Genomic DNA, 26318 nt, shown 5'->3' on the forward strand with positions numbered 1-26318 from the left:
AAGTCTAGTAGCTTCTTCAAACTATCGCCAGTCATGAAAAGATCCGGTCAAATGACACGAGTTTAGATCTATGAACAAGGCACGAAATGGAAAAGAATCGGCGACAGGCCACATCAGGCCTACACTTCAGAGCCGACATCACTATGTTATGTTATGTTATGTTATGTAAAAATTATGAATAATCTAAGCGCATGTGAATGGAGATAAGACATCATATTTAATTATCTTAATAATGCTCAAGAATGAAAATAATGAACTTTCTCGTCAACCCTTCAACTCCGTCAACCTCCAAAGCTCAGACGGTTTTCTTCACCCGTTTAACCTAGCTCCAACCAACCGCAACAGCCTCACTGCTTACCTCTCTGCCTCTCCGTCATTTTCATCACCGTTTGCTATCCACCAACCTGCCGGGAAAGCGCGAGGCTCTCGAGGAACCAGTGCCTCACGAGGCCAGACTCGATGAGCCTCAGGAGACTTGCGTCCACCGCCGCTTTCAGAGGCGAGTGTTGTTGAAGCGCCAGGGCAATGCTGTAGGGAGCGAAGCACTCCTGTAGGAGTAATGTTGCTGAACTGGCTTTCCTGTAGGATCCATGTTGCTTAGCATGAAACTTTGCAGTTACCATCACGCTTAGAATAACTTGTCGGACTGGTGAGAACCCAAGCTGTCCTTCCATGAAATTATCCTTAGTTCCCAGACCTCCACTGTATCTCTGACACGCACACGGCACCTTCCTGACATCCTCACAATAATTTCTTACGCGCTCGTCCCCTAACTTTCGTGACACATACACGGTTTCTGATCGACGCTAATGACAGCTTCACGAAAGGCTCACGGTAATTTCATGACAGGAAAATCGTTTCCCGCAAGGCACCTTCATGATGCGAAGACAAGGACGAGCGCAGGGGTATGTGGCGATGGTGTATTCGAGGAACTGGCGGTTGTGAAGGTATACAGCGTCACCTTTCTGCACCCTCGACCAAGCGCTCCCTAGGTCGTCGTATCCCATGAAGCGATCAGCCAAACCCTGGTACATCACCCATGTTCAACCATGAGCTATAATTATTAATACACACCCAAGCACAACGCACTACAAACCTGGAGTGACTCAATCACAATCTTAAACATTATCTGCCACATCATCAAGCTCTGTCACATCAACCATGATCATTCATACCTTACAAAATCAAAACTCTTGGGCTGCACTTGCACAACATTCAAATGCCCACCATAGCAATATAAGCGCATTACAGATACGTATGTGGCCGTGTCTTCGTATCACGTCCATGTTTAATGCAACCTCCTTGTATGTTATCCTTTTGCCACAGTCCGAAATTACTCATTGGTGCTGCATTGAGCTTCGGCATACCTTCGGTCTTACAGACTATCAGAATATTCGCCATGCCCTCTGCTGAAAAATACAGATTTTGTTGATTCTGGCATTTTATTGAATATGTATAAAAAATTGCCCAAAAATACTGGCTTATCTTTCATGGATCAGCAGAGGCGATGATTTCATTAATGCGCGTATTTAAAAGGCAGAAAATATATTTTCAACTGAAGACGAGTGTCCACTGAAGATATTGCGAGGCTTTTAATAAGCGGTGTTGACGGTGAGTGCCTATTCACATCAACCCCAATTCATCATCATGCATTGTTAGAATTTACACAGAACGGTAAATGATAAATATCAACTGACAACCTTCTAATTTATCTTCTTACCCCCAGTTGAGACCCACTGCGGACATTCATGCTTCAACCTTGAGGTTGGGTTAACGACACATTCATCTCCCACATTCATAGAGAACTAAAGGTTCTTGCACACCCCCACCTCCAGGTACGGGTCGATGGCGTTGGGTTAACGACTCATTCATCTCCCACATTTACAGAGAATTAAAGGTTCTTGCACACCCCCACCTTCAGGTACGGGTCTATGGCGGAGGCCAGGGCGCCCCTGAAGAAGTCCCCAAGAGAGGTGACTTCCAGGCCCGTATCATAGAGACCTTTGATTGTCTCGAACGCCGGAGGGATCTTGGTCACCGTCAGGAGTGCTGTCAGGTTACTGCAGTACGCGACGGTGATGACGATCACGTACAGCCAGACCACGCTCAGCAGCAGCTGTCATGGTATAACCGTACAGACCAGGAATCTTTGAAAAGGCTTTCATTTGGAAATGACGTGAATCTTTGATATGACTTTTCTATTGAAAATGACACAAATCTTTGCGATAACGTTTCTTTTAAGAATGATATGAATCTTTGAAATGATCTTTTATTGAATGATGCACAGATAACAAATAAATGGGAAATGAGGCATTTTAGGCTAATATATGATTACACTCGGATGACACGTCAAGTAACTGATCTTAATTAAACACTAAAAAATGTCAAATGATTTAATAGAAATTATGATCCTCCATGTACATTCAGAATTTATTCTTTGTTTTAAAAGTGAAACTTTCCATTCTACATGCACATCTGAATTTGCAAAGAACACTTTTCCAAACGAGGTCGAATATATACTACAGCAGCAAAGAGCTTAAGTGCATCACGCACCCTGGAGCTGTGCCTTTCGGGCCTCCAGTTCACCGGGTCTCTGAAGACGCGACCCAGCGTCTGCTGCAGCGTCTGCTTCTTCTTCGTCGGCTGCTCCGCCCTACAATGACATCACTAATTATTCTGTACCAAGAATGGAGTGGATGATCATTATGTGTAGACGAAAATATGCAAGTGTACGAATACTTTACGTTGATGGCTTACACGCAATACCTGACACGATTATTATACACAGTAGCTACGTTACAGCGCAATAACTAAGAAAATTTATGAAGAGAAACGTTCTCGTTCAAAATAAATACGCCTAACACTCACAAATACGCGAAATAAAATATTATGTTGCTTTATACGAACAATAATCAAATTAAAATTTTTTTAATGTACCGTCTAAAACGTATATTAAATTGCAAACAAAATTTCAGTCGTAAATAAAGCTATAGAATATTTAGAGTTTCCTAAATAACGTCGATGATCTTAAAACGGGTTGTTTTCTCCTAAGATTTGACAGCGCAATTATGCGTTCAGACATCACCGGCTGCCAAACACCACCACCAAATTGATGCTAATCCTACAGGGCAACCGCCAGCCAATATATTAACTGAAAACACTTCTCATTGCTTCTCTGGGTGAGTGTAGTAGTGATGATGAGGGCCATCCCCAGAGAAAGGAACCCAAGCCCCACAGCAGCCCATGTCACTCTCGAGAAGGGGAAGGTGAGGCTTTTCCACCGTGGCAGAGCAGGCGCTGCGCTTACCATAAAACAGGAGACCTGCAGGATCACGACAATATTGCCTTTGCAAGCGAGTGCCCATGTGTTTATTGCTGAGCATCAGTTTTAATCGGTTATCTGGCACCTGTTTTCATTTCATCCATGACGCACTTCATCCTTCGAACATTTCATCTTTAAATGATTTAACCTAACCTAGCCTACAGGTAGATACCTATGTTTGCAAAATGAACTTTAGGCAATGATGCAATTTTTTGGTGAATTACTATAGTGATGAAATGTCCCAATGATGAATTGATATAACGAAGAAATATCTGGTATGATGACGTGAGCCTCAGTGCAGCACTACCTCAGCATCATACGGCGTGCTGTAGAGCACAGTGCAGCACTACCTCAGCATCATACGGCGTGCTGTAGAGCACCAGTGCAGCACTACCTCAGCATCATACGGCGTGCTGTAGAGCACCAGTGCAGCACTACCTCAGCATCATACGGCGTGCTATAGAGCACCAGTGCAGCACTACCTCAGCATCATACGGCGTGCTGTAGAGCACGGCGTGGCTGCGGTCAGCACTGAGGAAGAGGTTGCCAACCCCGATGTCAGCGCGGGTGCTGTTCACCATCCCCACCATGCCTGTCCACTCTGCCCCCTTCAGCAGGCCCCAAAACTCCCCTGCACGACAGTAAGTCGCGTTGGTGATCGAATATTAAATAGATAACGATGATTAAAAAGAAAGTAGAGCAGTTAATAATCGCATGGCTGCGATTCAAACAAACGAGTGGTCAAATAATAATTAAAGCATCTGTTGGAAGACAGATGCATAGTTACGAGATGATGATGCATTGTTAATAGATAAATTAATTGCGATAAATATAATCGACCACTTTGATTACATTTTCTCACTTGAGGAACTGAGTGAATGATTATATTAAAATTGAGGCAAGAAATTTTCCGTTAAAAATCGCGATTTTTAATCGCAGCAAAAAAAAATCGCAGCAAAAAAATTTTTTTTGCTGAATGCAATAATTTTTTGCATCCTGCTATTTCTTACTGTTTCAAATTTTTTATATATTATAATTTTACATGCATTAATTGATTGAATTTTTCGGCTCTAAATCTCGTTTTGTCAATTCCTCACATCAACCAAATTTGCTAGTGTAGAACTCAACGAAAAATAAGCATGTCCCTGAGCCTGCAAATTCCCGCTTATTAATGAGAATTGTAGGGGTCATCAGTGCGTCTGGTTCTGGCCACTTTACTGTGTCGATTGTAACCGTAAAACTGTTAGTGAAAACGTGCAAGACATCATGGCTGTTCGTTCGGTGATATCTGTGTGTATACCCGATGACAACGCATGTGATCAGCAGCTAGTGGTGGGCACAGTCCGCTAATCCCCTAACCGCTAATTAGCGAAGCTAACGTTTTCCTTAGCCGGTAAGCCACACTTATAGCTGATTACGTCAACATATGTACGTCAAACAATCACGTCATGTTTAACAAAATACGTGATTGGTCACAAAAGACGTGATTATTGACGTACATAGGTTGACGTAGTCTGCCATCCGTGTGGCACACCAGCTAAGGAAAAAGTTAGCTTCGCTAATTAGCGGTTAGCGGATTAGCGGACTGTGCCCACCACTGGCAGCAGCACTGTAATGTCCAGACACACACACTTCCTTCACCTGCAGGAGGTTCCCGGAACACGACGGAGAAGTTGAGGTCCGCAGCGAGGGCCTTAACCACCTGCACGTCGATGCCGTAGCCAGGAACGCTGCGCCCATCAGGGTCTTGAACGTAGAAGACGCTTGGCTTCCACTCGAACGTAGCAACCTGAGGCATATATAGTACCGTAACTAAATGTAAGCACCGGAGGCATATAATAACGTAACCGAATGTAACCACCTGACGCATACATAGTACCGTAACCAAATGTAAGCACCGGAGGCATATAATAACGTAACCGAATGTAACCACCTCCGCATATAGCAACGTAACCAAATGTAAGCACCGGAGGCGTAGAATAACGTAACCGAATGTAACCACCTGACGAATATAGCACCGTAACCAAATGTAACCACCTGACGCATATAGTACCGTAACCTAATGTAAGCACCGGAGGCATATAGTACCGTAACCGAGCGTAGCCACCTGAGGCATATAGTACCGTAACCAAATGAAAGCACCTGAGACATATAGTACCGTAACCGAACGTAGCCACCTGAGGCATATAGTACCGTAACCAAACGTAACAGTCGAGGCAAAGGCTAAAAGCATCTCATGAACTTGAGACTAAAGGAGGTACCTAGGAATTGGTGCTTCCTAGTTTAAAGGATGAATGATGCGTTATCAGACCACAACGAATTCATCTCCTGAAAACAGACTGATGGGTATCAGCGAGGTGATCCTAGCCGTGTTACGATGCTGGCAAAGACCAAATTGGCAAAAGTGTGAGGTACAGCCAGTTTGATGAAGTGGAATGAGTTTGATAAGTGGGGAGTCTGATGAGTGAGATAACAATAACTATGAGATAACTATGAGATAATTATATAAGTTATCGGAATCATCTAGAAACTGTACTTTTTTAGACTCATCTTAACGGAATTGAGAACTTTCGTGTCGTCAGCTTACATGGAGCACACGCTTGACACAGCTACGGCAGATAGTTTATAAACGCAATGAATAAAACAGGCCCAAAATTAACTGCTTTCTTGTGGCAAGCCACTGCGCACTGATATCCAGTATGGTACTGTACAGTTAATACCGACACGTTGGCGTCTAGCTATTATGAAAACTCTGATACATAGGAGTTCATTTCTCTCATTAGCATGGACTTTACGCAACAGCCATTTTACGCAACAACCGCTGATATAGAAAACTGTCACCGTTTTTTAGTAATTTCGTGACAAAATAAATCTGCACTTTTCCAATTTATTTATAGGTAAGTTTTCGTCATTTTGGGGTAATATTAGGGGTAACGAAACGAAAGAGGTAACGGCGGGGTTACGACGAAATATATTAATATTTCGTCATTTTTGGGGTAATATTATATTTCGTCATTTTGGGGTAATATTAGCAGTTTCAACTCCTGTTAGGGCAAAAGAAAGAGACCTCCTATGTTCATAGTAAATAGTTGGTCTTTGTATGAACGGCATCACTGACTGCAGTCATTCTGGAGAGTTTCCTAAGGTGCCTAAAACATACATACCGTGAGTGGGACGCCCATGAAGTCGGTGGGAGCGCAGGTCTTGATGAAGTGGAGATCGTTTGTAATCTCCCCCACCAGGGCGTCCAGGGACACGACCTCCGGGTCGTCCTTACGGTACACGCGATGTTGCGTCAGCACCCAACGCACCCCGGCCCTCCTCGACTGGAGCAAATTGTTTGCATGTAATTATGGTCGTGGTTACGGCGGCCAACCGTAACACTCAAGGGAATTCTTCCAAAATAACATAACTTCTGAAATTGAAACTTTATAATGATACTTTATGCTTTCAGAAATGTCATCTGAACCAAAGCTCAAACTGCAAAGAAGCGGATAGCAAGTGTTGAGCTATTTACTGCAGGTGAATCAAATGAATAAATTTTCAGGGACATGGTTACCTAAGCCTGTGATTCGTGACTTGAGTTTCTTCCGAGCCTATCAAGCTTATCGTTGATTCTAGTGTAAAATATACAGAGAAAATATTGTTAATAATGATTTTTAATTGATTTTTATCTATATATAACCCGCGTAGTTTAACATACGTAAAGGTATATATTTCATATCCATTTGTTTGAAACTATAGTTATAAAAATGTATCAATCTGTACACGTCATAGTTTGCAATTTGTTTATGGCCATTTTTTTGTCTGTTGAAGATTTAGATGGTTGTTGACGCAGCAACTAGTGGAAGCCACGACAACTTTCATTTACTAACCGCGTGCTGGCCTCGTTTAAAATAGCATTAGCTCTTTACTTGGTCAGTCCCGGTAGTGGCGGTATACAAAGCTAAAACAAATACGGTAAGTAAGTATACGGTAAGTAATGGGTCAACAGTGGCAGTGACCGCCACTATTGGCACCGTGTACACGTAAATTTTGTTCATAGAGTGTGGTGGGTGGTTCTATTTATTAGTCAGTGCCGTAAGGTTGAATCTTTTATCCACACAAAATACATGATACTCAATGACCCATTCATAGTTATATAAATCACGTTTCTGCAATTAAGACAGGGAGATAAAAAATGAAGCATACACTAGACCATTTCTCCCTCTAATAATAGAGTTAGTTGGAGTATTGTTGTATATAAAACCCTTTTTGAATACTCTTTGTTGGATAATGACATTTAATTGCACTTGGTGCGATATAAAAGCTGCGGTAACCCGGGGAAACTTTTGGTCACAATCCCTCAAACTTGGCCATTGTTTTCGATTGAAGACCGCAACAATGGCTATTTCCGATCTTTTTTTACTAATATCTTCTTTAAAAAAACAATGCAGACTCACCTTCATCACGTTCACTGCGCGCGTAGTTCGCTTGAATTTTTCCGATCTCGTTAACAATCGAAATTGGTCTGATGTCCAGCCAACGCCGATGTGCCTAAAAATGTAGTATTTGCAACGTTGTCAAACAAGGATTTCTTTATTATAACTATAATATAATCCCTAGCCTCACAATGATACTCCCCTGATTTTACTCGTTATTTTCCCAGACATGACAAATAATTTTTCTCATGGTTATCCTTCCCGGAGTTTTGATTATAAATAACTAAATATTGAACAAATTTTTATGAAACAGATGTATAGAGCGTAAAAATTATGTAAGCAATAGTAATAAGTAGCGTGGGGCGCGACAGAGCGCCGCCGTGAGTAGTAATTTTCATCATAATTCCTCTTTCTCTGCTCCTCCATAAACCAGTAAATAATGCATATATTCGCTATGTAACTTTCTCACTTCTGCTAACGAATGAGATCGACTTATTTTCTGGACCCCCCAATAGAAATAATTTTAATGGAAATATAAAAGAATTCGTACCGAAAATCAAAGTCCGAGTGTATTACCCCTTAGACACGTGCACGAAACAAGCTTCAAGATCCGAGTGTATTACCCCTGAGGCACGTGTACGTAACAAGCTTCCAGGTCCGAGTTTATTATCCTTTAGACACGTGCACGTAACAAGCTTCATTTTCCGAATGTATTACCCCTGAGACAATTAAGTGTGCGTACCAAAGCATCAATTAAAATCCGTGTTCATTACTTCTGACAAGAGCAGGCACCAAGCAGCAACGTTAGAATTTATTACCTCTGACACGTGCACATATCAGGCATTGTTCACGTAACCAGCATCAAAGTCCGATTATATAACTTTTAACACGTGCACGTACCAGGCATCGTGCACATACCAGGCATCGTGCACATACCAGGCGTCGAAGTCCCAGGCAGCGTCGGTGCCGTTCAGCAGCTGCAGGAGAGGCTGCAGGTCCGAGATGAGGTACACCCGCGTGCTGCAGGACGAGGAGCCTGGAAACATTGCTGGCAGAGTGGTTGGTGCGCTGCTGGAGGATATCACCTGCAGGATTGTTCTCATGATTTCCGGACGCTAAAAACAAGAAAAAAACAGCCGGGCGATTTAACCGTAAACATAAGATTAATTCTTGAAATTGAAACATATTTTCTCAGATAATCTCTCATTGGAAGTTTAAAGAAGCCAGCAAATATAAGACGTGCACTTGTGTAGTATTTAACAGAGCTTGATAATAAAAGGATTTAGCGAGATCAAAAGTTATGGCAGCTGTCGTGCATTTGAATCGGCCCGATATTAATGAGGTATACATGTTAAACTCGTTCGCACGTTACCCTGGTGCTCATGTTACACTCGCGTGTCCTAACCGCAGGTTAACTATGAAGGTTATAATCAACCATACACACTTTACCTCAATAACAAGTTGTCACCGTGCACACCTTACCTCATTTACAAGTTGCCACCGCATACCTTACCTCATTAACAAGTTTTATTTTATCAAAGGGGTCTCAGTGATTAGATTGCTGTTTTAATACCATTGATGGCGTTATAAATACTTCAACCTTGCATGGTTGTATTGGCGATAAATTACCATTTTGGGGATCGGAAGTTGAAGCAGCGCAATAAAGACGTCAGATCGCCGTCGTTCATCGTCCGCCACGATAACCAAGCTGCATGTCGGCGGCGATGAGCTAACCAACCGCAACACGATCACCGCCAACGATCGCTCATCTTCCGACGATAACTGATCTTCAATCGTCGATGATCGGCCTGAACTCGAGGAGGATAAACTGCTTAGTAATGTTGATGGGTGAATAAATCGAGCCCAATGAGAGATATAAGTCGAAAGTAAGGACTCGTGAACTGGTTATGAGGTGATACATTCCGAGAACTTGTTAAAATATAGAGGTGTTAAAAATTCATGCCCAATTTAACATAGTCATCATCGTTAGAGTCACGGTGTATAACAACAGTTTTGTTGGGGGGAAGGGCAAATGCCCAGTGTATGGCATGGACCCACCGTTCGTTGACTGCAGGTGCTGCCCATTGGAACACGACGTCGACAACCCTCCTTCATCAGAGAGGCCGTCACAGCAGGAGGCAACCGCGACTCGCAGTAGAAGGAGCACTTTAAAGGACACTCCTAGCTTGTGCATCTCCGTGCACTGGCACCGAAGAAAAACGTTTGTTTTCTTCAAATACAATACGCTAACTTTTAGATAAAAGCTAGTATTTGCCAGCCGATAGATCAAAAAACCATCGTATGAAATACATAAATGCAGATGCGTTCAACAAACTGAAAAATAATATAGTTTTTACAGTTTCCGTCTAATATATTGAAGGGTACACACTTTTAATTTTAGTTTACTGAGCCTTGCGTCACAGATTAGCCTTCTTGATCTAATTTGTTATTCAATATTATCATCTGGTCTTTGGGAAACGCTGACATAAGGGACCAAACTAAGTAAATAGAGGCCGATGATCTTAATAAATACAAGTTTTCTGCCTTAGTCGATTGCTTACATAAGATTGTATTCAGTATCCAAGGATTGGAAACATTAATACGCTATAACCGATTAATGTGAATTTTCCTAGAATTGTATAATACCTGACCGATATTACGCAATTAGTTTCTGTATTCGAATCTCCCCTTTTAAATTATTGATTTCTCTAGAAAAGGCAATTTCTTAACAAGGCTTCATTGTGTTACTAGAAAAGGCAATTAACATTCACAAGGGAGCACAGCACAGCACACTTCCATGAAGGGGAGCACAGCACATTTCCATGAAGGGGAGCACAGCACACTTCCATGAAGGGGAGCACAGCACATCACACTTCCATGAAGGGGAGCACAGCACACTTCCATGAAGGGGAGTGAGGCACTCATATATCAGGACACAGCTGCTACTCGCACTGCTGTCGCAGTCTGAGTGACGACGTGCCATTTTTTGGCCCTGATTTTATAGTGCCCTTACACTCGGCGGTAGCACGCATACCAAGCCGGAGAATTGCAAGCAATTGTAAAATAACATCTGATAAGTTATTTCAAGCAATATTAAAGCACAATTGAACCAGCCTCGTCTGATACGAATGAGGTTGGGCTCAGTCTAATATGAGTGAGCACAAGTAAGCTGAATTCAATACAGTGCATTTGCAATGTCACCACACGCAACGTACATAATAAACGTCACTCACAAGACTTTTCCAAAGAGATTAACAGTTTTATAGCAACAGGCCCTGCGCCCGCATGAAATATTTAGGATGCAAAGGCATAAAACACTTAAGGGTGCGTGTTCTTTGGTTATGAAGGCGATTGAATGAAGAGTTTGGCATAATAAATGATTACTATTGCTTTGTGTGATGCCTGAACCTCGGCGGGCGAGATCGGCTGGCCTTATTTATGGAGTACCGACATAACTTCAGCAAGGCATGCTGATTGCTGCTTGCCAGTGAAATTGGAATCGTTCACTGCAATAAAATCGAATTAGTTTGATCACATAAACTATTACTTCAAGGCGCCTATACTCTTTGTTTTCTCACAAATAAACTTACTCAGAGCCTATACTCTTTGTTTTCTCACAAATAAACGTACTTCATGGCGTCTATACTCTTTGTTTTCTCACAAATAAACTTACTTCATGGCGTCTATACTCTTTGTTATCACACAAATAAACTTACTTCATGGCGTCTATACTCTGTGTTTTCTCACAAATAAACTTACTTCATGGCGTCTATACTCTTTGTTTTCTCACAAATAAACTTACTTCAAGGCGCCTATACTCTTTGTTTTCTCACCACTCGGTGTCCATCTCTGCACTAGCCTTTAAATAAAGTGCATTGTTAAATAAGGCTCCAAGTTTGTGTATAAAATTTTACAATAGTTTATAGTTTTTTTTCGTGACGAATTTTTAGAGAAATTTGATCCCGAAGACTCTAAGAACTCTAATTGCACGTCGCTTAAGCGGTCTCAGCGGACAATTAAAATTCGATGCATCCGCAATCACATTTTATTTGCGCTATATATAGTTAGACGAAGCATTTCATGGAAATTTTGTCATAAAGACCAATTTTTCCATTAGGATTTTGTTGTGAAGATTATAGAACTTATAGGAATTGTGCTATTAAAACCAATCTTTTACGGGAAGTGTGTTATTCAAAACAGTAATTCTATCGCTAATTTGTTGTGGACAACAGTATTTTTTGAGATTGTCTTATTTAGGCTTGTAATTTTATTGCGAATGTGTAGCATGCCTACTGGAATTTAGTTATTTATGCCATTGATCAGGTTGTTAAGACCTCTGAGCGTCCATGGTATGAACATTTAATAACATTTAATTAATGTGGGTAAGAACATTCAATGTTCATTCGCGTAAGCATTGATTAGCTGCGGTATCAATACGATTGAACTTGAGCAGGGATTCACGAATAATGAGTACGTATTCAAGTGGTTATTTGAATAAAGGTATGAATACAATGAGAGGTAAAGTTTGCAAGTCACTATACGGGGATATTGGAAATATGTGGTATGGATCCAAATAAACTGTGGTATTAAGTGAGAAGAAAGAGGATACCAATGTATGTGAGAACTGAATGCACGAGGTATGAAAATAAAAAAATTTGGGTATTGAATGAGAAAGGCTATAAGACGAATACACGTGAGATTTAAAGAGTTAGGAATTATTACAAATAAAAGCCAGTATTCAATAGAAAATGCTAGAATACCAATACAAGTGAGATTTATAAGCGCGCAGAATGAATGCAAATACCTAAATGCGGTCATCAAATCGAAGAGATGAGAATACGAACGAAATTAAGATTTTCAATGAGAATGGCATGAATATATTCGATAATTATTTATGATGAAAACCAGAAAGAATTGATACAAATGAAACGCTGGTATTCAATAAAAATAGGCAAGAATTCCAACACACATGAAAGGCCACCGGAAGTTGTACATTAGCAGCGGGCATAGCCGCTATGCATCCTCCTATAATGAGCTTACGCGGGCACTAAAACAAACAAATGCAAACAGTCTTGTTGCGGAAGCCGCTCGTTTCCAATTAAATCATGATAAATGCGTCGTTACGATGTAGGTTGGCAAGATTTATTGCTGGTTAGGGCAAAGAGAAAAGGTATAGTGGCATTCCATTGTTTGTTGTACGGACCTTAAGAAGAAAGGAATGCCCGCCTTGCTATAAGTTGTGGACCAATATAATGATTACCAATAATTTAAAAGTAAAGAAAATACCCAGAAATTTTACCATTTCTTTATATGAGAAAACGTTCGGAGTCCAGCTCCTTCGTCAGTTTAAAAACCTATAAGCATTGCAGAATCAATTAGCAAACTAAAATTTGCATTGAAAATAATAAAACCTGAAGTGAAAAATGAATAATTAATAGACACGAGCATGCAGACAGGCCTGTCTTCTACAATTTCAAGGAGATAGGAGCCGCAGGCGGCATTCAAATTAGGTTTCTGTCCAAAAATATACAGGGATTCTTAAATTCGTAGGTCAGAAACACCGGTTGTGGAAGCTAAAGCTCTAAAAGCACTACCACTCACCGGTACGTTGCACTGCTAGGCATGAACGCGTACAGATGAATGAGGGGGATGTGCAAGCAGATTTCCCGTTCTATAAATTCTGTCTTTATGCTCCGCCATCCTATTATAAAAATTGTGTGACGTCATACTGACGTACGCTGATGCTCTTGCGCACAACTGCATCACTTGACGAACGCATAAGAAGTGGGAGAGTATCTATATACTTCAAAAGCAAGCTGATTTTAAAATTATCCACAAATACCAAGTGTATGTATATTACCATTCGGGAAGAATTTAATGAATAAAACTTTCTATTCCTGCATTTCAGACGAACTGTCAATGCAAAGAAAATAACAAAAATTAATACAATTGAATGTCACAGAGCCGAAGTTAAAATCTAAATTTACAAATAATAGATAGAGCACAAAACCTATCTATTCACAAATTTCATGGGGATAAGAGCTAGCAGCTGAATTCGAATTAGGCCATAGTTTATAAATGTGCAAGAATTCTAAAATGCGCAGATCTGAAGTACCGAAGGTGGAAGATAACACCCTAAATTCACTGTCAGATACAGGAACATCGCACTGCTCGGTATGAGTGCGCACAGCCAAATGAGGGGTGTGAGGGGGGGGGGTGATAGCAACTGTCCGGCCCTACAACTTCTGCCTTTATGCTCAGCGGCCCTGGAATATATTGCGTGACAGAATATTGCGTATAAATTCAAACTCAGCGTGCATAGCATGGTATGTTGAATATGTGTAATAAAGAAAGAAAGAAAGAAAACATTACATATGTAATGTTCTATACTTCTATTCATATGTACGGGTAATAAAGAAATCAGTAGCCTGTCAATTATTTCCCTGTTTATTAAGTCGTTGTGGAATTCCTTGAACTTGTAATAGTCATCTAGGTAACATGTTGTGACTTTTTCTTGCAACAACACGACCAGACACGTAATTAACAGACGAACAGCAAGACCTGGTCACATGACCTGGCACGCAAATAAACGAAAAACGAAACGCAAATAAACGAAATAAACAGCATGACCCGACCATTTGACTTGACCTGGCACGAAAAAGTGAGCTAATATTAAAAAAAAGAATCGATGGCTTGTGCACTCGAAGAAGATTTAAATGTTTCAGACATAGACTCGTAGATACATAGCAGTGGGTTTATAAAACCTCAACTTCGGGTTTGCCAGAAAAAGTGACATATTCTTTGAGCTCCCAGTATAACCTTTCGGACGCCCTAGGCGCAAAAGCTCGACTCCCGACACCTGCGACAGAGGTCCCGGCTGCATAATTGCTGCCGTTTTCAAAGGTGTCCGTGAATTCGTGAAATTAAATCATTTACAATGCATTGACATTCACGGTGTTAAGCATCGCGACAAGAGCTGTAATCGACTCAAGGCGCAGCAGATTTTGAATAAATTTTGTGGTAATTCTATGCCCTGCACTCAAAAGTACAACTTCGGTTGTTCTGATAAATGCAACTACCCTATGCTTAGGATTAGATAATATCAGTAAGGACTTTTCAACAAAATAATAATTTGTATACATATTTGATAAATTGTCAGCATTTCGGGTTATACAATTATAATATCACTTTTTATGGATAGATATCTAGAACACTTTGTTCACTTTCAATGGTGATTTTTTCATTTCTGCACGTGAATTTTTCAGCTCATTTATTTATCGAAGAAAGTAATAATCGACAACTTTTAATGGAAATTTTGTAATTTAACTACAATAAATTAGTTGACACGACAATGAACAAGATGGGTGAGTTTGGTTACTCAAAAATGGAATACGAAAAATTGCCATATTAAATTCTCAGGATGAAAGGTCAGCAGGGCAGTCAGGACACGCGAAGCTTCGCTCAATTTTAGGCATGCAAGCAGCACAAAAATCGAGAAATTAAATCAGTTCTCTTGGTTTGGATTTGATTTGAATGTAGTCTGGTCGTGATTTAAGACGGTTTAAAAAATTGTACTGCTAAGGGTTGAAAAGTGAGCTTATTCCCTTGTGAGATACCAGATTTATTTCGTAGCGAAAAACTGAAATAACACTTTAATGCAGTAGGTTATAATTTTTTTAATTGAATCGGACTATGCACACCAAATCGGGGTAACACTGACGTGGAGCCATGTGTACGGCAGTCGTCTGTCGTCCCAATGAGCTGCGTCGGTTCCTAAGGGCGCATGGCTTATTCTGTAATCAACAACTCGGAATGAATTATGTTGCCAAGGTGAGCCATGCTATCGATATATTTGCTGGATAATATTTTGCTTAATATTCCTATCTGTGTTGAATTGAGTGAGTCTTTCTTGGACTTATTTATTTCTTCTCTTTAGGGATCGCATATTACCGTATTTTCATTTTTAGCTCAAGCTTTCTTATCTGTATCACTAATTTGGTGATTCGTCATTGCTTGAATTAGTACTCAGCTTTTATGGCTTGTTATAAACTTTCAATATATCACCTTCAGCTGTCGTGCTATTTGTGTTTGATGATGTAACTTCTTCGCCAATTGGAAAGATTTGTATAGTTGAAGTTTTTTTCTTTTTGGTCGTGGTAGGGGACCAACCTAAATTTTGTGGTGGGCGTTTACCTTAATTTCTAAAGTAGGTTCAACACAGAAACGCATAAAGAAACCATGGAACTTTAGCATGAGGTTTTGCATTATTTCATTGAATTAAAGCAACGGCATAGAATGAGAGTAACCGTGAAAGAGTAAATAAGCCTTGAATAAATGAAAGAAACATTACTAATTATCAACTTACAAGTTTCAAATTCATTCAACTTACTCGAAAGATAAGAAAAAGGAAGAGAACACCTATCATAAAACACTGAAGTGCATTTCTTTGACCTGCATGAAGTATAAAAATCAAACTATTAGTATTAGCGAAAAACATTCAGGAACAAATGCTAAGTACATCCTTTCAACGGCATTGCTATTTGTCATATAGCTGCTCAGGGTCGCCGGAACTAAGTCGTGTAAAGAGTTGCGTCTTTGCGGTTAAACCTCCTCCCCCCACGGTGCTTTGCGACGATGGGATGGGATGATGAATATTGACGGTGAACTCAGAAAAAGGAATGGATTATATTGTCCAAATAATTATGCAACTTCTTACCCTCAGCTCTAGCAGAGAGCGGTCGTAGCATTGACACGCCATTCTGCTGCGCCAACTGATGTTATAGGTTGACGTCCACAAGGGAAAAAAGTTCGAAAAAACAATGACCCAAGCGGAACAAAAGCCTCAGTGAAATCTGTTTTTCGACGTTTCGATTTTCATTGTCTCGATTTGCGAGACGACGTTTCGTTGGAGCAGAGATGTAAAGACGAGCATCGTCTTGGATGTTGATGTAAAGGAATCGTCTAATTAATGAATTTCATTGGGACTTTTTTAATCCCGTGTACACTGTACACTGTAGAACCCCTGACTATAGTAAAAGAAATAACGTCCATTGTTCCGCGAGGAACTATTTGAAATGCTTAAAATTATACTCAATAATTTTAACTTAGAAACTTTGACATTTATTAATGGGTGAATAGTTTAAATTTTCGCTATTTTCTAGCGGTTTACTTTGTTCTTCAAAGGTTCTTACATAGTCATCAAGCAAGTTAAGGCACTTATCGTAGCGGTGGACAAGCTTCGAAATTCTTTCGGTATAGGAATCCGCTGCCTGCGATCTCTGCCACTCAGTGCAGTGACACACGCCCGGAGCTCGTCGACGTCATCAAAACGCTGTGTCGCTTCTTCGTCTTTGGAAACAAATGAAAATCACTTGCTTCGAAGACCGTTTAAGGCACCGCTGCGATAAGTGCCTTAATTTGTTTGGTGAAATGTAGAAAAGTAGCATTTTAGTCACTCTTTCGGATGTATATAATAAAATATTTTTTTTTGTACTGCAGTCGCAGTGTTAGGCTCGGGTCCTAATATGCGCGTCAGTAACGTCACCACCCAGTATAATTGCACTGGGTCTTCTGGGTTGAGAGGAACCACGAACACGGACTGCATGACTACGATAGCAAGTTGGTCGCGGGTCAATAGTACGTTGGATGGCGCTGAAGTGAGTAGAGCTGGGTAATTTAATGCAGTAAGGGTATTGAAGTACATATTTTTCACCATTTGACTGCAGAATCATGGTAGTCTAATTTATTCAAAAACTATTCCAACTTGTGCATCGGAAACGTAACAATAAAAACATTAGCAATAAGTAGAACTTACGCCAGCGATCTCAGAACGAAATTTATTCCTTCAATCGCATAATGGTGAAGTTGGTGAAACAGCCGGTGGGTACAGTATACGTACAGGAGTCTATTATTGAAGTTTTGTTGAAGACTAAAAAGTAATTCGTTGTTAAAATGTAAGAAATTTTAAGGTTACATTATTAATAATAAGGATTATTCTCTGGTCTTTAATTTGCTATATAGAATATTCCATTCTAAGCAGTTGTTAGTCTAATAATATAAGCGGCATCACAATTCATCACAGAACAAAAAGGAACAAAATATGCCGTAGAAAGTCGTCGATGAATTTTTGACCAGGCATTTTTTATCAAGATGTAGAGATAAAAATGTAAACAAACGAAAACCACATAATTTTATTTCGAATTTCAGAATCTAAGCATCAAGGTGCGACTACAAGGTCTTCTACATTTATGACTAATGGAAAAGAAAATGTTTACTCAATGAATGGGAGAGAAATGTCCAATAACTAGAAAGTGTTGCCTACACTCTACAGCTACATAAGTTGAAATTTCGCCTGGAAAACAAAACAAATTTCTATCATAATATTTTACGAAAATCACGCTTCTTATTGAAGTAACGGAAATATATATTGCCACGATGAAACTCCTGAAGATCTATTAGTAAAATCCTGTAAACCTTCTTCTTCACGTCACACATCAATCCTAGTAACATGTTTGGGGCGTCATCGATGGAAAAGATGCCTTTTTTAAATCTCTTTCAACATTTTTTCGCGACCAATTTAAAATTCTTCATGGAATTTCTAACATCAAGACTGTTTTAGGTTAGGAAACGATTATTTTGTGTTAGATTCGCATATATTATCACTTTACAGACTGTTAGTTTATGAAGAAAGAAGTGAAAAAACCTGGCATGAACATTTTTATTCATTTATTTATAGCTCAACAATAGAGAAATTGGAAATTATGTCATCCATGTTACAGATTGCAGCAATAAAGAGGAAAAATGTGCAATTTGTTAATTTTTCTCCTCGAAAGATATGAAGTTACTACAACATGCGAGTATAATAGATACACTGCGACGATGAATAAGTTAAGATCTGTTAGGTGGACAATCACTTTGATCATCGGACGCACTTTTAACTGCAGAACAGTTGAACGTCATAGTTTAAAAATCGAAATTAAAATCCTTAGACACGTGATTTTATAATACGTTTTTTTCTAAGCTGAGCTAGTTTTGTCTCTGTAATGAAATCTTTCTCGCAATATTGCAAGGCTCTCCTAAACAATAAGACTTTTTCCTAATGATATTAGTATAGTTTTAAGTTCCGCAGCTTCGTGCACAGCCATTTACTCCAGATCCCACGCTGCTCTTGGAGAAATGTTTGTCTATTGTATGTTTGTTAGACAAATGTTTGAGTTCAGAAACGTCAGAGCTCAAAAAGTTGCTGCATAAAAATATGTTCTGCTCTTTCATTATGACGAATAGTTTTGTTCCTCTGTGACCTTTAGGTCCTCTTTTCTATGTTTTTATTCTTTTTATTTTTCAGAGCTTTGGCAGTGCAAAGCTCTGCACAGAAGCAGAGCAGAGAAAATAACATGAGAATGCAGTGGATGAAGAAGGCCCCCGAGATGTGGTCCAGGGACAGTGGCACTGGACCGTCCTCTTCTCCAGACCTCTTCTCGGTGTCCTGGTTTTCAGCTTTGAATTCTCGTGTCTGCGACATGAAGAAAAGATGTTGAGATGTTTGCTCAGTGTCGTGGTGTTGCTTTAGGCATGCTTAGTACCAGAGCAAATTTATTAGCCAATTTACTATGTAGCTATCAAATTTTTCGTCTTCATACATCTATCGCACAGCTAATATTTTCTCTGTCTATCTTACCTCACTGTCTTCCCCTCACATTGTATATACCACCTGCTCATACGTGTTGCCAGCCATCTTTCACTCCAACCAATTCTTATTTCTGCTGGCCAAGACAAAAGTCTTGCACCGCGCAGCTGCCTTTGTGCCTTGACCTAGGGCTTCTTTACTCGATATATCTCTTCCTTTCGCTACCACGCTTTCTTGCCTCTCACTTAGTTCCAACCTTTTATTTAATTCACATTCTCAATAACGCCGTTCTATGTCAATTCTTAATTATCGGATTATCTTGCCCATTAGCTTCTATTACTCCCCTTAAACACCTTCTTCCCCTCCCACCTGTCGGGAGATCGTGAGGCTTTCGAGGAACCAGTGCCTCACGAGGCCGGAGTCGATGAGCCTCAGGAGCCTCGCGTCCACCGCCGCCTTCAGGGGCGAGTGTCGCTGCAAGGCCAGGGCGACGCTGTAGGGGGCGAAGCACTCCTGCAGGATGGTGGGGTGTGGAGCGTACATGATACAACTGAGGCTATAAGGTATGGCGTCTGCGTGGTGAATGTAAGTTAATTTAATGGTGCTCGCATGACACTTAGAAAGTGGAAAAGAAGGGAGGAAAGTTCACGGTGCACACATGATACCTTGATGTTGTACGTAAATTACTTTACTATTTTCTTATTTTCATGGTAAATTTTTATTCGTCACTGAATACCTAGTTCGCCACCGTCACAAAGAAGAACTCGATCGACGACCTTAATGACGTCGTCTTGGATTTTAACATTATACCTTCATGATACGCAGGCATGGGTTGGCGCAGGGGTAGGTGGCAAGGGTGTACTCGAGAAAATTACGGTTGCCGAGGTAGACAGCATCACCTTTCAGCACCGCTGGCCAAGCGCTCGCCAGGTCATCGTGCCCCACGAAGCGATCGGCCAAGCTCTGCGTGGTGACATCAACCACGATCAGCCATCAGACATGCCTCACACTTCACCTTCAGGTACTCTACAGTTCCATTCACGCCCTCATTTCGTCAAAAAACCTAAAATATTTTCGCCTCGCTTTGCCCCTGGTTACAGGTCTCTTTTGGCAGTCGGTTGTGGCTTAATTATTTCAGTGCTTTTTTGTGTTCACTCCCCAGACCCCAACTCGTATTGAAACTTATTAACTCTGAGTACACTTATCTTGTGTGTTTTTCTCATTCACTGTTGTCATGAGTTTCGTTCCATTTAATACCTTTAATCAATGCTTCTCAGAGACGCCTTAGCTCCGAACGCGAAAGAGTCGTCCCAGAAGACTAACCACACTATCCTCCATCCACGACAACGTCTACCTTCTTATCCACATCTTTTCGATCAGTAACCCGCATATTTTTTGAACGTTCGAGACCCCAGCCGTATCGAATAAAAAAAATATCATAAAATAACACAATTCCTAAATAATTTATCGAATCCAAAATTATAACATTCAGTTTAACAGCATCATATCATTGCAACATAGGGAAATGTGTCACATAGGCCCCTCCTTATCAAATATCGGGGCATGAAAAATCCATAATCTACTGATAGAGTTATACGAAACAATGGAGCCTCCATCTGCAAACCAGTCCAATCACTCCTCCAGGCATATCCCAACCATCGGCACCAATACAGTTAATACGATTCACATGATCCTAATTCGGTTACTTAAATCATTCATCACGACCGACTGGATACTATACGAAAATTCACTCTACCACCACTTCGGATCTTCAATGCCAGGCCCAAACTGTCAAATATTAACGCATTGGCGAATGATTTCGACACTAAATGTCACACTGAATTTAATTTAACAATCATTGCATTAAAATTTCGATTATGCAGTTTGACGCCTGCCATGGATATGCGCGAATTGTTATTTAATTTGGCGGATTGACGACAGAGGTGGGGTCGGCGTTAAATTCATCTCCCACCTTCAGGTACGGGTCGACCGCAGACGCAAGGCCGTCCTTGAAGAAGTCCCCAAGAGAGGTGACTAACAGACCCGTGTCATAGAGACCCTTGACGGTCTCGAACGCCGGAGGGATCTTGGTCACAGTCAGGAATGCCGTGAGGTTACTGCAGTACGCGACGGTGATGACGATCACGTACAGCCAGACCACGCTCAGCAGCAGCTGTCATGGAATAAGCAGCAAAAATCACGTACAGACCCATGGCTCACGCGTACATATGACTTGAGAATATAAGTTTATACTACTGAGGTGCCGCTCACCTGCAGCTATCACGCACTCAACAGATGCATAGAAAATACATTTGATGCATATTCAACACATGCAAGAAATACTTACTTACTTCAACTTCTTACGTATTTCTCCTATAAAGTCTATAAGAACCACGTCACCATACTTTCTGAAACGGCGACTTTTGACAAGCAGATATCAACACTCTAGAGTCTATAAGACCGCCAAGAAGTTAGTCACAATTAGAAGTTTTTTTAACATTCTTAGTGGAATGGCGTCACTTTATGAGCATATACTGATAATCTAGACCTATAAAATTCCTCACATCTCTCGTGGCGTGCCATTCAAATCACGCAAACTTCCTGCCAGACAGTGCATTTTTTCCCAACTTTTGATACATGAATAAATAATCAAGAGAGGTACGAAATAAATGCATTTTTTAATAAATGGCATTTTTGCTTTATAAAAACGTACAATATTTGATCCATTTTACTTACAGAATGAATCCATCATCTGAGGATAACCAAATTCTAGCAAAGAGCCCCTGCGAAATGAGAATCGTCCCACATGAGCGGCTGTTGCGGAAATTGCAGTCTTTGAGAATTGACAGCAATGAACTCGAATGGATCAGAGATTTTCTAGTAGGGAGACGACAACGTGTCAGTTTTAATGGGTCCGTATCAGACTGGGCTCCAGTGCGAAGCGGCGTGGCACAAGGAAGCATTCTCGGCCCTGTTTTATTCGTTTCGTTTATAAACGATCTGCCAGAAGCTGTGTCTGACGACACAAAAATTTATAATACAGTGAAGAATGCGTCGCAAAAATTACAGTTACAAGGTGATCTTGACAGGCTGGTTGACTGGGCTGATAAGTGGCAGCTGCGTTTTAACGCTGACAAATGTAAAGTTATCCACCTTGGCAAGAATAATGAACAGCAAGATTACAGTGTGAGAAGACACGGTTGCAACGACAGAGTGACGATATCGAAGTCGACAATGGAAAAAGATTTAGGAGTTAATATCGACAATGAGTTGAAATTTTCTATGCATATTGAAGGTCAAGTTTATAAAGCCAATAAACGACTTGGACTGATCAGACGCTCTTTCGAGTTCCTAGATGCAGAAACGATGAAGCAGTTGTTTTTTGCTGTCGTGCGCCCGAATCTAGAGTTCGGAAACGTCGTGTGGTCACCGAAACTTGAAAAGAACAAAAATTTAATAGAGAGTGTTCAAAGACGTGCAACAAGGATAATTCCGGGCTTGAAAGGCAAGTCAAATGAGGAAAGATTAAAGATTATGAAGCTTCCAAGCCTCGGTTATCGACGTCTGCGTGGGGAACTCATTGAAGCATACAAGTATACTCATGGCTTATACAAGGTCCCAGAAGGATTACTAGAATTTGAAACAAGAACCAACACCTGGGGCCACGGCTATAAACTAAAAAACTGCGTTGTAACACATCCAATCGACAACATTCCTTCTCGCTTCGAGTCACCGACATGTGGAACAGCCTCCCTGATAGCATCGTTGACGCTCCGAGTATGAACGCCTTCACGAACAGACTAGACGAAGCTATGCAGGGGCATATGTTCAGTCTTAAAATGCCTAGCAAATTACGGACCAGGCAATAAGTCCAGACGAAGCTATGCAGGAGCATATGTTCAGTCTTAAAATGCCTAGCAAATTACGGACCAGGCAATAAGTCCAGCAGCTATCTCAATCAATCGTCAGTTATGGAAAGATCGGGTTCAAATAGGCAGAATCCCTTGTGAATCAAGTCACGAAAAATTCAAGAATCAGCAACAGGCCATGGGCCCATTTCTTCAGTGCCGACACTTTGATTCTATTCTATTCTATTCTAAATGACGCACCCTGGAGCTGTGCCTCTCAGGGGTCCAGTTCACGGGTTCTCTGAAGACTTGAATCAGCGTCTGCTGCAGCGTCTGCTTCTTCTTCGTCGGCTGCTCCGCTCTACCATGACATTCATGCAGTTTAACAATGGCATATGGGATTACTTCATGCAGTTTAACAATGGCATATGGGATTACTTTTAACTATAACGGAAAATAATAGTTATACATGCAATGCTTTGCATCCATTCGGGAAATGGCATATATTATTTTGGCCGAAATCTTTCAATAATGGATTTTTCGTGCACATTACGTTCAATCCAGCCAAGGGGCACGAACTCACAAACATTAACTTACAAGAAATGCGTCTAGCACTCAATCTGCAAAGCATTCGCTATAACACAAACAAGCAGCCGTCAATTTTCATCATAACTGGTGTTATAAATAATGGTATATAGTATAAAAATGTCATTTAATAAAATAATTAAATGTATCCCGGATGATTACGTACAACTTCGGAGTGAGCATCGTAGTGATGATGAGGGCCAACTCGAGGGAGAGCAACCCAAGCCCTACCGCCATCCAGGCCTCCCTGGAGAAGGGGAAGGTGAGGCTCCTCCAACGTGGCAGGGGCGGAGTGGTACTTGCCATGAAGCAGGAGAACTGAGGCGTGTATTATTTCGTTAATAATTGAGTTGATATTTGATAATGGGCTCATAATTTGCGAAATGTATGATCGATCTGATGTATCAGATGGTATCAGTGCTGCATGTGTGGTTTGAAACATTCAGTAATATGAGGAGCAGAATGGATTGGACATGTAATGCAGCTGTGCTCGATTTCTTGACATGACGGATTCCTAAGATCTTTGCGGTTAAACATCAGTATCATACGGAGTGCAGAATAGCGCCAGTACTGCAATACCTCAACATCATACGGCGTTCAGAATAGCGCCAGTACTGCAATACCTCAACATCATACAGCGTGCAGAATAGCGTCAGTGCTGCAATACCTCAACATCATACGGAGTGCAGAATAGCGCCAGTACTGCAATACCTCAACATCATACGGCGTTCAGAATAGCGCCAGTACTGCAATACCTCAACATCATACGGCGTGCAGAATAGCGCCAGTACTGCAATACCTCAACATCATACGGCGTGCAGAATAGCGCCAGTGCTGCAATACCTCAACATCATACGGCGTGCAGAATAGCGCCAGTGCTGCAATACCTCAACATCATACAGCGTGCAGAATAGCGTCAGTGCTGCAATACCTCAACATCATACGGCGTGCTGTAGAGGACGACATGGTTTCTATCAATACTGAGGAAGAGATCGCCAACTCCGAGGTCGGCGCGGGTGCTGTTCACCATTCCCACCATGCCTGTCCACTCTGCCCCCTCCTGCCTTCCCCAGAACTCTCCTGAACGGGAAATGACAACACTGAAGAAAGGAGGTGATAAATTGTGTAGGAACGTTTTTGTGGTGCAAAGCTACTTTACAGTCCTGATGCTCACTCTACGCACCTGCAGGAGGCTCCAGGAACACGATGGAGAAGTTGAGGGCAGAAGCAAGGGCCTTCACCACCTGTATGTCCATGCCGTAACTCGGCAATCTGCGACCATCGGCGTCCAGGGCGTAGAAAACGCTGGGGTTCCACTCGAACGTGGCCACCTGAGCGCGAGAGTGCAGGTATCAGCTGACAATAATTTTGATAGAACGACAGGCCAAAGCTATGAATGAGGATTTAAGCTTCCATGAGGATTATACGAGTAGCACAGGAGGCGCAGTAAGAAAGAAATTGGGAGCTCCGGATAAGAAAGCGTTAAGAAGGTTCAAAGAAGAGGTGCACTGTAGGTAATAAGAATAAAGATAAGAGTTCCCACATAATTTCTTCACCAGGAGGTTGCAACGATGCTTATGAGATTTAATGGGACGTATTTGGAGTACAAAGTTTGTTCCCTTTGCAAGGGCCTCTCTCCAAAAAGCCAACCGTGATCAGTAGTATAAAAATCATTTGCGATTAATAACTTCATTCTTCTTCCATGTCAGTCTCCACTTCTATTGTGTTAGTATCTGGCAAAAACTCTCCACTGCTGATAAACTGACCTAAATTAATGACGCAACTTCAATGGTTCGGTGGAATGAAATTGACGTCTATTATAACGGCATAAAAATGAATTTGCTGACTGCTGAAGAAGAACTTGAGTAAAATTTTTGCAAAACAACATTGGCAAAGAAATCATGCACCATATTGTCAATTTATTGTGTAGCAAACATACTAATATGTTCAATGGCTACCGTGAGCGTGACGCCCATGAGGTCGGTGGGAGCGGAGGTCTTGACTAAGTTGAGATCGTCCGACATCTCCCCCACCAGGGCGTCCAGAGGCACAATCTCGTGGTTGTCTTTCCGATACACGCGATGCTTCACCAGAATCCAGGGCACCCCAGGGCTTTTTGACTGCAAAAATTCCATACGCGTTGTTTTGAGCGGATAGAAGAAATAACCTCTCCAATCGAGGTGGAAAAAGATTTTCGCTCATAATCATACTGTAATGTAATTCAAATGCTAGTGAAAAGTATTATCATTATTAGGACTTGGTCATCGGCCCACCTCGTAGCCTTCAACACAACATAACATCGCACTTCATCACATCTTTCACACAGTCTGAACCTTAGTTGTTAATTTAAAACATACTAGGTTGTTCGTAATTTTTTCTTGTTTTCTGAATATTTTTTGTCAACTTATGCTCCGCCACTTCGGTCAAACTTTTGCTCTTAACTACCATTTTCCTGTCAAAGACTTAACCCTTTACCGCCGTGTATATGTCACTCTCCGGGAACATGACTTTCAGAT

At 41.1% G+C, this 26318-nt stretch overlaps 2 protein-coding genes across 2 annotated transcripts; both read right to left on the reverse strand.

Annotated features, from left to right (window-relative positions):
* Nucleotides 1-404: 404 nt before the first annotated feature.
* On the reverse strand, nt 405-8846 carry LOC125178817 (glutamate receptor ionotropic, delta-2-like; the record flags this gene model as incomplete). The annotated part of the gene is made up of 8 exons (XM_047883479.1): nt 8634-8846; nt 6487-6648; nt 4964-5111; nt 3761-3953; nt 2554-2653; nt 1916-2116; nt 873-1025; nt 405-548 (listed from the first exon to the last, which is right to left on the reverse strand). Coding segments are annotated over exons 1-8 (1314 nt in total), but the record flags the coding sequence as incomplete, so codon positions are not given.
* Nucleotides 8847-18770: 9924 nt separating this feature from the next.
* On the reverse strand, nt 18771-25014 carry LOC108678102 (ionotropic receptor 93a-like). The gene is made up of 8 exons (XM_018166449.2): nt 24986-25014; nt 24734-24882; nt 23969-24120; nt 23479-23578; nt 21342-21542; nt 20180-20332; nt 19739-19882; nt 18771-19255 (listed from the first exon to the last, which is right to left on the reverse strand). Exons 2-8 carry the CDS (start codon nt 24839-24841, stop codon nt 19046-19048), a joined length of 1068 nt encoding a protein of 355 aa, XP_018021938.2. The 5' UTR covers nt 24842-24882; nt 24986-25014; the 3' UTR covers nt 18771-19045.
* Between the last annotated feature and the right edge of the window lie 1304 nt (nt 25015-26318).

This window comes from Hyalella azteca, unplaced genomic scaffold, assembly GCF_000764305.2.
Source record: "Hyalella azteca isolate HAZT.00-mixed unplaced genomic scaffold, Hazt_2.0.2 contig13025, whole genome shotgun sequence".
In the NCBI taxonomy this organism is placed as follows: domain Eukaryota; kingdom Metazoa; phylum Arthropoda; class Malacostraca; order Amphipoda; family Hyalellidae; genus Hyalella; species Hyalella azteca.